The following is a 12411-nucleotide window of genomic DNA, read 5'->3' on the forward strand; positions in this document are numbered from 1 at the left end:
GAACCGTGGGCATTTGGCTCTAACGAATCACATAGATCTTTCTGGTAAGCTCCGGATACAACATCCCGGAGCCCGCATCCTGCCCTTTGTAAAGATCCCCTTCCGGGCTCCGTTCCACATCATCATGTTTGCAGGTGGCAAATGCCAGCCTCGGAGTAAATGTCAAGGGGTGGAGCCCGCCTGGTGCCCGCTCCCTGGAATCAGGCCTGGGCACACGCTCTCCACCTCTCTGCAACCTCTGGGGAGTGGAAACAAGTGGACAAAGGGGTCAGCCCCCTGTATGGACACGTCTTCCCTTCTCGCCTGCTCAAAATACCATCCCCAGCCCATTCCCCACTCAGGGCAGGAGGGCAGGACTGTGGAAGAGCTGGCCCCCAAATCTGGTTGATGCAAGAGCCTTACAGAAGCTGGGATGGAACCCGGAGACCCTTGGGGAGTACGGGGGTCCATCCCCTCTGCTCACTGGGCTACAGGGCTCATAAAGGCGGGTGCACCCCAAGACAGGGCCCCCAGCTCCAACGTGGTCCCTGTTTCCTCTCAGAGACCCTGTGTGGAGCATCAAGGCATGGGGACTGGGACAGGGCTAGGCCCACTTGAGCCTCCATAAACATCAAGGGAGTTGAGTCAACTCTGACCCCATATCCAAGCCATCCCGGCCACTTAGGTGCCTTCATTCATTCACCCCAGGGGCTACCCTGAACGTCTCAGACATGCGCACAGAGCCAGCCACCTTCCACTGAACTGCTGGCTGTGAAAACATCCCCAAGGCCCTGCCGTGGGCTCCTCTGCTGTGACCGCAGAAAGCAAGGTGCCCTCAGGGGAGCCCCCGCACCCCTGTCCACCTGACCTGGATGCCACATAGGCCACATCACCATATGGGACCCGCCCAGGCATCTGACTAGACCCTCTGGTCCTTAAGGCAAAGCTGGCCTCAGGCCCCTGGAGAAGAGCCCCACCCCCAGGCCCCCAAGGCTCCATCAACGCTTCTTGAATAAATGATGGTCCCATAAACAAATGTCGGGCCCAGAGAGCCTCATGGAGCTAAAACCCCAGCTTTCTTGTGCTCCACCATTACTGATTTTATTTACACACACAAAAACATTCCCACCCCGCTGCAATTTCAGGGGTGAGGAGACGAGGCCAAGGGAAGAACTCTCTCAAAAACCACTGTTTGATCAAAGGACATTATCAAAGCCTTGCGCGTGAGAACCCAGCATTCTCACAGCCACTGACGTTTCCATGGCGTACGGGCAGAAGCGCCCTTCCAGCTCCAGGCAGACAGGCACGGCTGTTTCCGCATCTCCAAAGGGGCCCGGGAGCTGGGCTTTAGGCGGAGGGCAAACGTCCTGCTACTCATTTCATTTCCACGCTCAGCAAAGCTCTGTGAGGACCTACTGTGTGTGCGCCTGGCCAGCGCTAGTTCTCAGGAGCCCAGACCCGAGGGAATGCTCCCCACTTACCGTGCTGGCACACAAGGGTCTCAGCTCCCAGCGGCTTCCAGAACGCCCGGCCCCATGGTCAGGGTGGCAGAGAACTTGCCCTTGGAAGTGACCCCCTCCCAGGTTTGCATGTGGACCTCCTCGAACTGAGACATGTTTGAGTAAGCCTGATGAAATCGTGGTGTCTCAAAAAAGCGCGCAACTCACCCCAAGCCAGGCAGCAGCGTCGCAGCTCGGGGCAGGCGCGAGACGCCAGGTGACCCTGCGGAAGACGCGCTGCTCCAGGGCAGCTCCTCCACCTCCTCTGTCCAGGCGTTCACGATCCGGGGCCGCCGGGGCTCCTTGGTGTGGCGGGGGGGAACAGGCAGAACGTTAGAAGGACGACAAAGCGAGTCCCCCAGAAAAGCCACACACACACACACACACACACACACACAAGACCCAGAAAAGGCAGAGAGCCTGGTCTCACCTGCCATCTGGTTTTCGGTGGAGGGAGGTGGCTCGTGGGGGCGGCAAGGATGGGAAGAGGTGTGGGAAGCAACAGGCCAGGGAGCAGCCCCCAGACGGGCCACAAGGCCTGGGGAGGCACGGGCGCCGAGCCTGGGACTCGCCGGGACACAGCGCTTGGGTGGGCAGACCTGGCAGGATGTGATCACAAAGGGTCTGGGGGGATTAGGATGGGGAGAAGAGGACAGGGCAAAAGCCTGGCTACAGCCCAGGGTCACTCAGAGCCTGGGAGGCCAGGCCCACGGGAAGAGGTACCTGAGGATGCTAGGGGGAGGTGGCCTGCCGGGTTTGGGGGGCTTGCGCCCCGGGCACTGGAGACCCACTGGAAACTTGAGTCACCCTGAGGGGGAAGGCCTTCTTGCACTGTGGGAGACAGGGAAAAGGCATGGAGGTGGGAGGTGGGCAGGGCAGCACGCGGGCAACCACAGGTGTGGGCTCGGCAAGGAAACCAACGTGTTAAGCAGAGTGGACGGCCGAGACGCAGAGGGTCCTGAACCCAGAGAAGGGGGCACAGGGAAGGGCACACAGGTCGGATCTGGCAAGCAGAGCCGGGGGCGCGGGGGGAAGCCAGAGGAAGAGCTGCCAGATAGAGGAGGAGCGAGGTGGGCAGCTGGGAAAGGTGAGGCCTGCAGGTCCCCTGGAGGTTCCCAGCCAGGGGCCCTTGGCGGTGGGCAGGCCCCCGCCCGCAAAGGTGGGGCGGGGGAGCTGGATGTAGTCCCAGGAGGAGGAGGGCATCCTGGAGGGAGGGGTCCAGCCCGCGGACCCCCAACTCAAGAGAGAGACCTGGTGCGGCCAGAGCCCAAGGGGACACATGCCACGGCTGCCCCAGCCCCCTCCTCAGTCCTGAACTCTAGGGCTGGGGGCCCATGACGACCATGCACATTCAGCTACAGGATGGGCGGGGAGGCCGGGCGAGCAGGAGGGGCTGGCTGGCTGGGACCTGCAGCTGAGCCCTGGAGAAGGGCAGGTTCGGGGCCCCCTCCCCAGGCTTCGGATTCAAAGGGGGCCACTCAACCACAGCAAGGCAAAGCAGGCCTGCCCCTCGCACCCCCCCGGCCTGCCTTCTCTACAGAGCAGGAGCATGCTGCTCCAACGCCCGGGAGCCAACAGGGCACCCTGGGCAGAAGCAACCCCCCGGCTCCCCACCCTGGGGAGGCAGAGGCCATCAAGTGACGTGCTAGGGTGGCAGGTGCCCAGCCCGGGGCCAAGCCATGGGTTTGCTCAGCAAGGATCAACTGTTGGATGACGGGATGGATGCGTGAGTCCAGGAAGGGGTGAGACTGGTGGGGCCCCGCTCAAAAGGGGCTGGGGGTGGGGCAACACCCTACACCCTTTAGACCTAACGCTTCCCAGTGACTCCCATCTAGCAGCTCGGATTTGACAGTCAAGTTCCTTCATTGACTCACCTGTCCAAACATACATCCCACATACTCTTACTGAGCCCCATTTTGTGCCGGCTGGTTCTGGGACACCCAAAGGAGGAGTGGGCTGGCCTAGGACGCCCCCCTGAGGGCCAGATGAGGAAATGGGAGTCGGGGAGAGAAGATGGATGGACCACAGAAGGGGGCAGTGAAAGCAGAAAAATAACGGAATAGTCAGAAGAACTGGGGGGAGCCTCCGGGATTGACTTAATGGTGGCTGTGCCCGCTGGGGCCCGGGAGTCCGGGGGCCCACACAGGAAGACCCGCAGGACCCCCGGGCTGGAGGAGTGGGGGCAGGTGTCCCGTGCCCACAGGGAGCTGGGAGCTGCGTCAGTTCAGGCGCAGAAGGGGGGCCACAGAAACAAGGACACAGGTTAAAGCAGTCCACACCGTCCACTCGGGAGTCAGGAGCACAGACACCCCCTGCCAGCGGCCTCAGAAGATGAGTTCAATTGCCTTACTCTCCTCCCTGGGTTCTCAAATGCTAAAATATTAATGACTTTGGGGCAGATATTTTAGTTATTGATACGTATTTGAGGGTATGAAGGGTTCTATGGATTTTCTTTTTTCCTACTTAAAATAAATCCTTCTAGAAACACCAGGAGCTGCCCTCTAAGCTCTCTCCACAAACTGCACAGAAGAGGGCAGGTTTCGGTGGGACCCCCTAGTCTCAGAAGTGCCCACCGCATCCAGTCCCCCAGTCCGGGCAACATCTGGGGTCACCACCACCAAAAGCGATGGAGTGGTCCCAGCTGGCCGACTGTCATCTAGGGAGCTGAATGGGAGGCGGTTCTGCTGACTCAGGACGTGTCTAAATCTCATCCACCAACACCAGGGGACCTTTAGCCAAGAGGTAAGTTGAGGAAGGGAGGACCGGAAGTTTTCAACTAATCAAGTTTTCTTGCTCCAAACACTGCACTTCTCCGCACCCACTCCCTTTCCCCCACCCCATTTGGTGGAAGGTCTGGCTGGAGTCTGAGGTTTAAAACTGGAGTGATCTAATCGTGATTGATCTGCCTTCAGGTGAGGAACATCCAGAAGTTAGGGTTCATAAGGGCAAGTTTCTGACTCAGACACACCCTCCCTAAAGACAAGAAAGGGCTCCAGGGATTTCAAGAATGAGGGCAGAAAGAGAGGACTGACGGGCGGGGCGGGGCGCAGGACACGGGAACCGTTAGTGGGTACAGCGGGTGACGCCGGGTTCGGACACTGGATCCGAGTGGTCCCGACAGACCGCTGGGGGCTCTCATCATACAAGGGGCTGAGTGTGAGCCCCCACCTCTGCCCTTCTACGAGGATGGGGCTGTGCTGGGGCACCAATACCCATCCACTTCCTGACCTGAGGGGGCGTTCCACGGACGCTGGCTCGGCTACAATTGCACGGCGTCTACACCTAGGACTTACTTTTTCACCCAGGACTTACTTTTCCAGCTTTGGGAAGTCTTACAGGTTTAACACCGGGGAGCCCTAAGAATGAGTCCGGGGTGAGCCTGATCCACATCTCTGTCTCTCTGCTCCTGGAAAACTGATCCCAGAGGCCTGAGTTGCCCTGGCCCATGGCTGGTCTGCACGCAGGGTCGAACAAAGGAACTCTCTGCAGAGCAGCCCTCATCTGTGGCCCAAAGCTGCCTGCAGCTTTCAACCTCACTCCATGCACTGCAAGCTGGGACAGAGGCAAAGGCTTGAATGGGGAGCAGAATGAGTTCCTGGGCTCCAGCACCAAAATGAGAAGTGTGGCTTCAGACCCTCTTCGCCCCTGCCCTGCAGCCGCGGTTCACCTCATTATGATAATCAGTGTGTCTCTCCTTCCCAGACAAAGAAGGCTCCTTATGAGATGAATATTGGAATCCAGCAGCTACCTCATTAAGGCCTACAGCCTCTTCCTTGACAAGGCCCAAGATTAGCCCTGTGTTCATTAAGGGAAAAGGGCAGAAAGTGGAATAGAACTGAAAAACACAGCTGGGGGGAGGGGGAGGGCTCTTTCTGCTCGCCATTCATTCACTGAAAGGCTCCATGTACCTTCGGGATTTAATCACCAGCGAGGGGGCCAGGAGAAGGGTTTAACCAGGATGCGGGAGGTAAAGAGGTTAAACCCGATAGAAGGAGTTAAAAACCTAAAATGGGGCAATTTGATTTGAAAGCTTCCTGGGACTTGTCACTGGGATAATCAATTGAAAACCTTTTTCCTGTTTACTTTCTTTTTGCCTAACCCCAGAAGGAACCTTTCTCTGGATGTGTTTTTTGGGGTGGGTTTTCGTATTTTCTAAGTCTCCCTTTGCTCCTGGTTTTTTTTGTTTTTTGTTTTTTTTTTGTCTTAGGGGCACTTTTCTAGTCTTTGCTTCTTTCTTGCCCCCGCTTCCCCCACTTCTTTCTTCTCCCTTGCGCTCCTTCCTGTGGGAACTTAACCTACAAGAAAATTGGATGGCGACCTTGGCTGTACTTTCTCATGAACACTTAAGTGAATTTATTTCAAGTTCCTCGAATAGTGGGGACATGAGGTTTTACCTGCACGATGGCCCACCTGACCTGCCAGGTAAAGATAACTATTCTGCAACTGAGAGAAAGGTGGAAAAGCTTGGAAACACTGAGCTACCTCGAGGCCTCAGCTCTAGGTGGTTTGGGCTCCAACCCAGAGAAGATGCCAAGAGGCAGGTTCTGGAAGGTTCTGGAAGGGCTGGATACTCTTCTAGGAGAGGTTAAGAAGGAGGAGGGCCAGAGGCAGGTGACTCCGTACCGTCTACATACAGGTCAGGGGGTGGAGGGGATAGGGATGTCTGTCAACACCAGAGACCAGGAGCTGGGAAGACTGTGAGAGAAACACTGAATACGTGTCCGTGCGTCCGGGAGCCGGAAACATGTCTGGAGTTAAGCTCCAGAAAAGTCATTACCTTAGAGCTGGTGGAGTTCAACGGACCAGAGGAGACCACGAAGCGGTGGGTTGGAGGGGAAACGGAAGGTGAGGAAGGAAGACAGCGAATGTAGATAGGCTTTACAGGAGGCGGGGCTGCGGAAGGAAAGAGACAGAGGCTAGAAAGGAGGCCAGGAGAGGCCCGGAGGCTCAGAAGCTGCTGAGAAAGCAAAGTTAGGAATTTGGAGGGACTCGCTTGTGGCCGAAGGGCCAGGTCTGAGAAACTGGAGGGGCTGGGGCGGGGGGCCTCCTCTCCCTTTACTGTGTCAGACACCTCAGATGTCCTCATCTGAAGGCCGCTTGACAGCCTCTGTTCCCCTAGGAGGTACAGGCCAGCCCGGGGTCCGGACAGGGAGTTGTGAGGTTCAAATGAATTGATGGTTGCAAAAAGGCCTTTGCCAACTGCAAAGGGAGACATAAATGTCCCCTATAATTACTCACTGGTAGCAGGACGCTCAATTTTACAGCCCACTCAAATCTCACTGGGGCCTGAGTTTTCACTGACCATAAATTATGCGTCCTTACATTAAGGATGTAAAACCCAGTGGTGAAAGCTCCTGCCAGCCTTTGGAAGACAAAAGGTCCCTCCTAATAGCCTGGATTAACTCACAGCAGATCTCCGCCCACTTCATTTGCCACCTCCCAAGTCATCTTTCCACCTTCATTTGCCACATAATCCAATCAGCCCCTTTCAGAAGCCCGGGAGCTATTGTCTACACCAAGCCGGGTTTCTCTAAAGCGGCCGGAGTTGTTTTTGTCTCGTCCGGACAAAACTGGTTGGCTTAAAAGGGGAGGAAAGAAAGTGCTGGTCAAACGAGGACCCCAATTAGCTTCCAAGAGACTTGTTTTCATCATCTTTGTATCACATTCCAGGCCTGGTGTGCGGGGCATATTGTAGGCAGTCCAGAAAATGTTTGTTGAATTAATTCTGTTTTTATTTCTTCTGGAATTTATTTACTGAGTACAAACACACAGCACCTAGTGGGTGCTAGCTGTTATTACTGCGGGGGCGTGGAGGGGGGACAAGGCTGGGCATGTGATAATGAGGCACAGCCTCCTGGTGCTAAGTATCTCGCAATTTCCACAGCAATTTACAAAGCACTTTCATAGTGGTTACATCATTTGGCCTTCAAAAGCGCCATGTGGGGTAGATAAACGCGGGTGTTTTTTGTGTTGCTTTTTTTTTGCCCCCCTAATCCCCATTTAGGCCATGAAAAGAGCTGAGACTCAGGGAAGGTAAGCAATGTATTTGAGGTCACACCGTTATTGAGAGGTGGGACCGGCACATGGTACCAGTAGTGGGGCCACCCAAGACCCCCAAGACCACCCCGGGCAGCTGGGATTCCAAACAGGCTGTCCCATTGTCAAACGTTGGAGTGGAAATCAAAAGGCTCTTGGTAGAATTCTGGGGCAGGGGTGGGGGTAAGGGGCAGCCCCTGATGGCACCCAGGGTCCAACTCTGACCCCTTCTCTTGCCAGGAACGGAACAAAACGCTCACACTCCTCCAGCCTCAGCGACCTCACTCTAAGTGTGAGTCACTCCCATCCCACAGGGAGGGGGGCTCAGTTCTGTCTTCTTGCCCTCCACCTTTTAAAATTACTCAAATGGAGGCCACATTCATTCTCATTTGTAAACGAGGCGGCCTCGCTCACATGGACATCTGACATAGCAATAACATAGGCACAGAACATACAAAGCGCTCTGGAAATGACCACACGCCCCGTGCATGTCCTGACTCAGGTCAGCCCGAGCCCTGGCTGAGTATGGCCCCTACCTGGTACACCGAGAGCCCTGCGGACTGGGGTTGTCCGGAGCGCTGTGGGAGAATAAACGAGAAGCGTGAGACAGGTGAGGGGGGCGAGGGGGACGTGGTCGACCAACCTGTTTGGGAAAAACATTTACTGACCGCCTCTTCTATGCCTGGCCTTACCAGCTTCCCAGAATCGGACCAACACTCACAACACCCTGGGAGGTTGCTTTTCTCGATCCCAGTTCCCCAGAAAGGACGAGGAGATCTGGAAGAGGTGGGGATACCCCTGGCAGTTCAGTAGCATGGCCTCGGGAATCATGCTCCTTCCAGAAGCCCACCCTGGGCCTTGGAATTGCAAGCGAGATGCTGGCCGAGCCCTTGGCCCAGGTCTCCCTCCTGAGAAGTTCCCAAAGGGACCCTTCCTTTCAGACCATCCTGGGGATAATGACGGGGTGGACTGAGAAAGACTGACACCTCCCTGGGATGGTGAAACCTCCAGGTTGATGGAAGGTTAACAGAAGCAGACGCACATAGAAAAGCAAAGCATCAAGGCAAAAAGCACATCGAAAGTCCGAGGTTAGCCAGTGCCCCCTCACTAGGGCACTGGTTTCAACACTTAGCCAAGAGGGACAGCTGGTTGGTCAGTTCGGGTCCTCTTCAATCTTCGGCGGCCTGGGGGTGCGGTCACTGCCCAGTGGTTGCTTTGTTTGCTGGTGGGATCCAGGAACCCCTGCTCCTGGCGTCCTCTGCAACAGATCAAAGGTTAGAAGGCCAAGTCTAGGTGTTAGTTAAAGTTGAATTAATTACAACTAAAACTAATTAGTTAAAATTTTAAATTGCCTTTTAATTGCTAATGGGCCTGGGGGTGGTGCAAGCAGGGGAGCGGGGTGGGGGGGGGGGGGCGGGTTCTGCCCGCTGTGTCAGGTTTCAATTGCCACCAGGATGGGTTGAGGTACCATTAGACGGAGGTGAGCAGCAAGCACCTGGGCATCAGCTCGTCATCCACAGGTGGTCCTTGGTGGCAGGAAGGCAGACGGAAGGTGTCATCCTTGAAGACAGACCCTGGGGCAGGGGAAGGGGGGCACAATTAGAAACCGTCTTGATGACCTCTAACGGCCGGCACTGGAACAGCAGAGGGAGGGAGGGGACAGTCCGAGGGAGAGGGAGGAGGGAGTGAACAAAGAGGAGGGCGGAGGGGAAGGAGGGAGGAGGGGGGAGGGGGAGGGGGCGGAGGGGGAGGAGGGAGGAGGGGGAGGGGGAGGGGGAGGGGGAGGGAGAGGGGGGAGGAGAGAGGAGGGGGAGGGGATGAGAGAGAGGAAGGGGGGAGGAGGGGGAGGGGATGAGAGAGAGGAAGGGGAGGGGAAAGGGGGGGTGAGGCAAATGGGAGGGGCGGGGGAATGGGAGGGGGAGGAAGGAAGCGGGGAGGGGAGGGGGAGGAGGGAGAGGAGCGGAAACGGGAGGAGGGAGAGGAGCGGAAAGGGGAGGAGGGTGAGAAGTGGGAGGGGGTAAGGAAGATTTGATTGACAAGGCACAAGTGATAGCGGTGTGCGCATGCGCAACCTGAAGCCTAGGTTAGCAGGCCGAGAGCCATTTGCAGACACAGACCGCTAGGGGGCGCGCGGCCAGCACCCAGAAGCCGAGAGCAGACACCTGCGCGCACCCCAGCCTCCCGCCCGCGCCCGGCCCGCAGCTGCCAGGGGCACAGCTGGCATAAGGTGGAGGGGGCGCCCAACAGGTCTCAGGCCTAAGAAAGTGGGGGGGCAGAGCCCACCCCAGCCAATCGCGCAGGGCCGCTGGGTCCCCTAAACACCACGCCGGCCGACACCAGCCAGAATCCACCTGTGGATTCTATGTGGCGGAGCGGGGGGGGCGCTCGCCCCCCCATACAGGTCCTGAGGTCCTTCTGCACCCCCCAACTGCGGGGGTCAATCTGGCACCAGACAGAGCTGAGCATTTCAAGGGGACAGTCGCCATAGGGTTCTTTTCAGAACAAGATTCCACTTTTGATGGGTTAAAAATACCGAAATCTTGGCGCCAACCTCCAGAAAATGCAATTACACATCCATTAATTAAATGATAAAGGCCCAGTTTTCAATACACTATTTTTACACACTTAATGTGTCTCTGGACACATGATACAAAATACAGTACCACTAGGAAATAAAATAAAGTTAGCCGAAACCGCCTAAAATTATCCAGACCACCACCGAGCCCCCCCACCCCACCCCAAATCTCGTCTCCTTTTCTCCGCCACAGTAAGAATCTCAAGACCCCCGCACGATGGCGCCTAATTAACCGTTTTACGACTTCTCTATCCTACCCAGATGAGCCACACCTTCTCAGACCCTCAAAACCCAAACGGGCCGAAATAAACTCATCTGTGTCCACGCTCATCCACGACGCCCTAGGTCACGCAATCAGTGCCGACCACGGCATCGCGACCCAGCGCGAAATCCTGCAACCGCTCCCCCAGGGAATCTGGGGGTCTTAAAACATTTCTCCCCTAGGTAGATGCACCCAGAACTCTCCAGGAAATCCCGCGCCCGACCCCCTCCAGCAGGAGAACAAAGGCCACCTCCCCTCCCCACCCCGCCCCCCCAAATTCCGCAGTGCCGCGGGCGCCCTCTGGCGGCCAGCGAGAAAATCTTCCAGAAACCTGCCACGTAGCAACCCGCTCGCGCTCCCCCTCCCCAAGCCCGCCGGCCCACCGTGGGGAGGGGGCGGCGTGGGGGGGTGCTTGACAGGGACAAAGGAAATGGCAAGAGGCGGCTCGATCAAAAATCAAAAGCCCACAACACGTCAGAACCTTCCAAGGACCATCGCGCAACACCGAGAAGACCCCCCGATCCCCCAGTTCTCCGCTCCCAGAGCCCAGAACTCTCCCAACACGCCCCCTTTTTCTGTATTTCTCTCTTCCCTTTTGACCAGCCCCTTCCAGACCCAAGGACACAGCCTTCCCTCCACCTCAACCCACCCCGTGCCTCTATTCTGCATGCACCCCTAATCACTTGACCCGTGCCCCCGCTCCCCAGCCGCCCTTCTGCACGGAACCCGTCCCCGGGGGGGGCTTCTGGAAGGTTTGCACTTGGGCGCCGTATCTCTCACTGTTTTAATAAGCCAGATGCTACCGGGTGGTAATGCTACTGCCTGAATTTTGACTGGAGTAGGCTTCGCACTAGCCTGTGTACTTGGATTCGGAACCCCTAGCGGACAAGTACCTCTACTCCTGATGCCTACGGCCACCAAGAACCTGGCCAAAACTAGCGGGAAAATATGCCCGGAAGACTCTGGCTTTGGGGGTGCTTCCCCCCCAATTTCTTAGGGAATGGGAATGCATCCACCACCACGTCTCTCACCACTCGTGATTCTCAAGGTGGCTTCAAACCCAGAAAATCTCGGTTTTGGACCGCGGTGACTGCGGCACACTGGCCTCTGACAGGGGGTTGATCAGATTCCTCCCACTCTTCGTAACTGAGGCCGCGACCACCCAGCCTGCCCTCAGTGACTAGACTGGAAAGGGGCCCTGTGATTCTTTCTTTTTTGCCCCCGTCCTCCAGGAAAATGTGCCTCAAGACTTTCCTTCCCGACACGATTCCGTCGCCGACGCTCGGGGACCAGGCGAAGTGGTCGCCTTCAGGAGACCGTCTCGGGTATCTATCTCGCGGCAGGTCCAGTAGGACGGAGCCCAGCCCAGAAGGGGGTGTCGTCTTCCTTTTGCACATCCTTTCGGGCAAAGGATGGCCAACCACTCACCGGGTAGGGAGGTTCTCGCGTGGGCGCCCGGGCTCTCCGGAGGAGCCGCGGCCCAGGCCAGCGGGCCAAGGCGCGCTCCATCCCAGCTCTCCGCCGTCTGCGCTAGGGGCTGGCTGGGTGGGGTTTATATGGAGGCGCAGAAGGGGTGGTCTCTGACGTCAGTGCATTCTGCTGCAATGCGCTCATTTCTCCAAAAGTGATTGGCCGGAAAAATGAGCCCCCCAGATTCTATGACAAATTGCTCTAGCCGCACCCAGATTGCAGCAAAGAAGGGAGGAAAAAATTCTGCCGCAGTGCCCCTCGCCGCCATGACCAACACCCTGAGCTCGCTGTTGCTTTTTCCCTCCACGAGCCCCGCGCGCCAAGCGAGGGAGATTTCTGTGCACGATTTGCTGGGAGACTGGGACAAGGGGTGGTTGTCCTCGGGCGGGCGAAGGGCAAAGCTGGGGCGCTGGGGGCGGCAGATCGCACACCTGGCTATTTCGGAACCTCAATCAGAGGATGCAGCTTAGGGAAAGAAAACGATGCTCTCTGCTTATTGTCCTGAGAAATAAAATGCCCTAGGCAAGACAAGCGGCACCCAAATGTAAGTGGCGGCTGTCACCCCCTTCTATCCTACCCGTCCTTTTCTG

The 12411-nt window shown here is 57.1% G+C and overlaps 1 protein-coding gene across 14 annotated transcripts in view; it reads right to left on the bottom strand.

The window, feature by feature from the left end:
* The window catches only part of LOC147348992 (uncharacterized), a 35171-nt gene extending 23291 nt beyond the window's left edge, over positions 1-11880 (bottom strand). For 2 of the 14 annotated variants that reach the window (XM_086365102.1, XM_086365101.1), the window contains exons 1-6: positions 11780-11880; positions 8983-9088; positions 8051-8772; positions 6256-6371; positions 1909-2077; positions 1647-1780 (exon numbers count right to left, since the gene is read on the bottom strand). In XM_086365102.1, coding sequence (XP_086221228.1) covers positions 1647-1780; positions 1909-2077; positions 6256-6371; positions 8051-8174 — 543 coding nt within the window. In that variant the 5' untranslated portion in view covers positions 8175-8772; positions 8983-9088; positions 11780-11880. Of the gene's footprint in view, positions 1-1646; positions 1781-1908; positions 2078-6255; positions 8773-8982; positions 9089-11779 lie in introns of all 14 variants that reach the window. The other 12 variants (XM_086365103.1, XM_086365105.1, XM_086365104.1 and 9 more) reach the window with 7 other exon arrangements.
* Between the last annotated feature and the right edge of the window lie 531 nt (positions 11881-12411).

Source organism: Bos grunniens, chromosome 21 (assembly GCF_055505025.1).
Source record: "Bos grunniens cultivar Pamir isolate PY7600 chromosome 21, Bosgru_T2T1.0, whole genome shotgun sequence".
Lineage (NCBI taxonomy): Eukaryota > Metazoa > Chordata > Mammalia > Artiodactyla > Bovidae > Bos > Bos grunniens.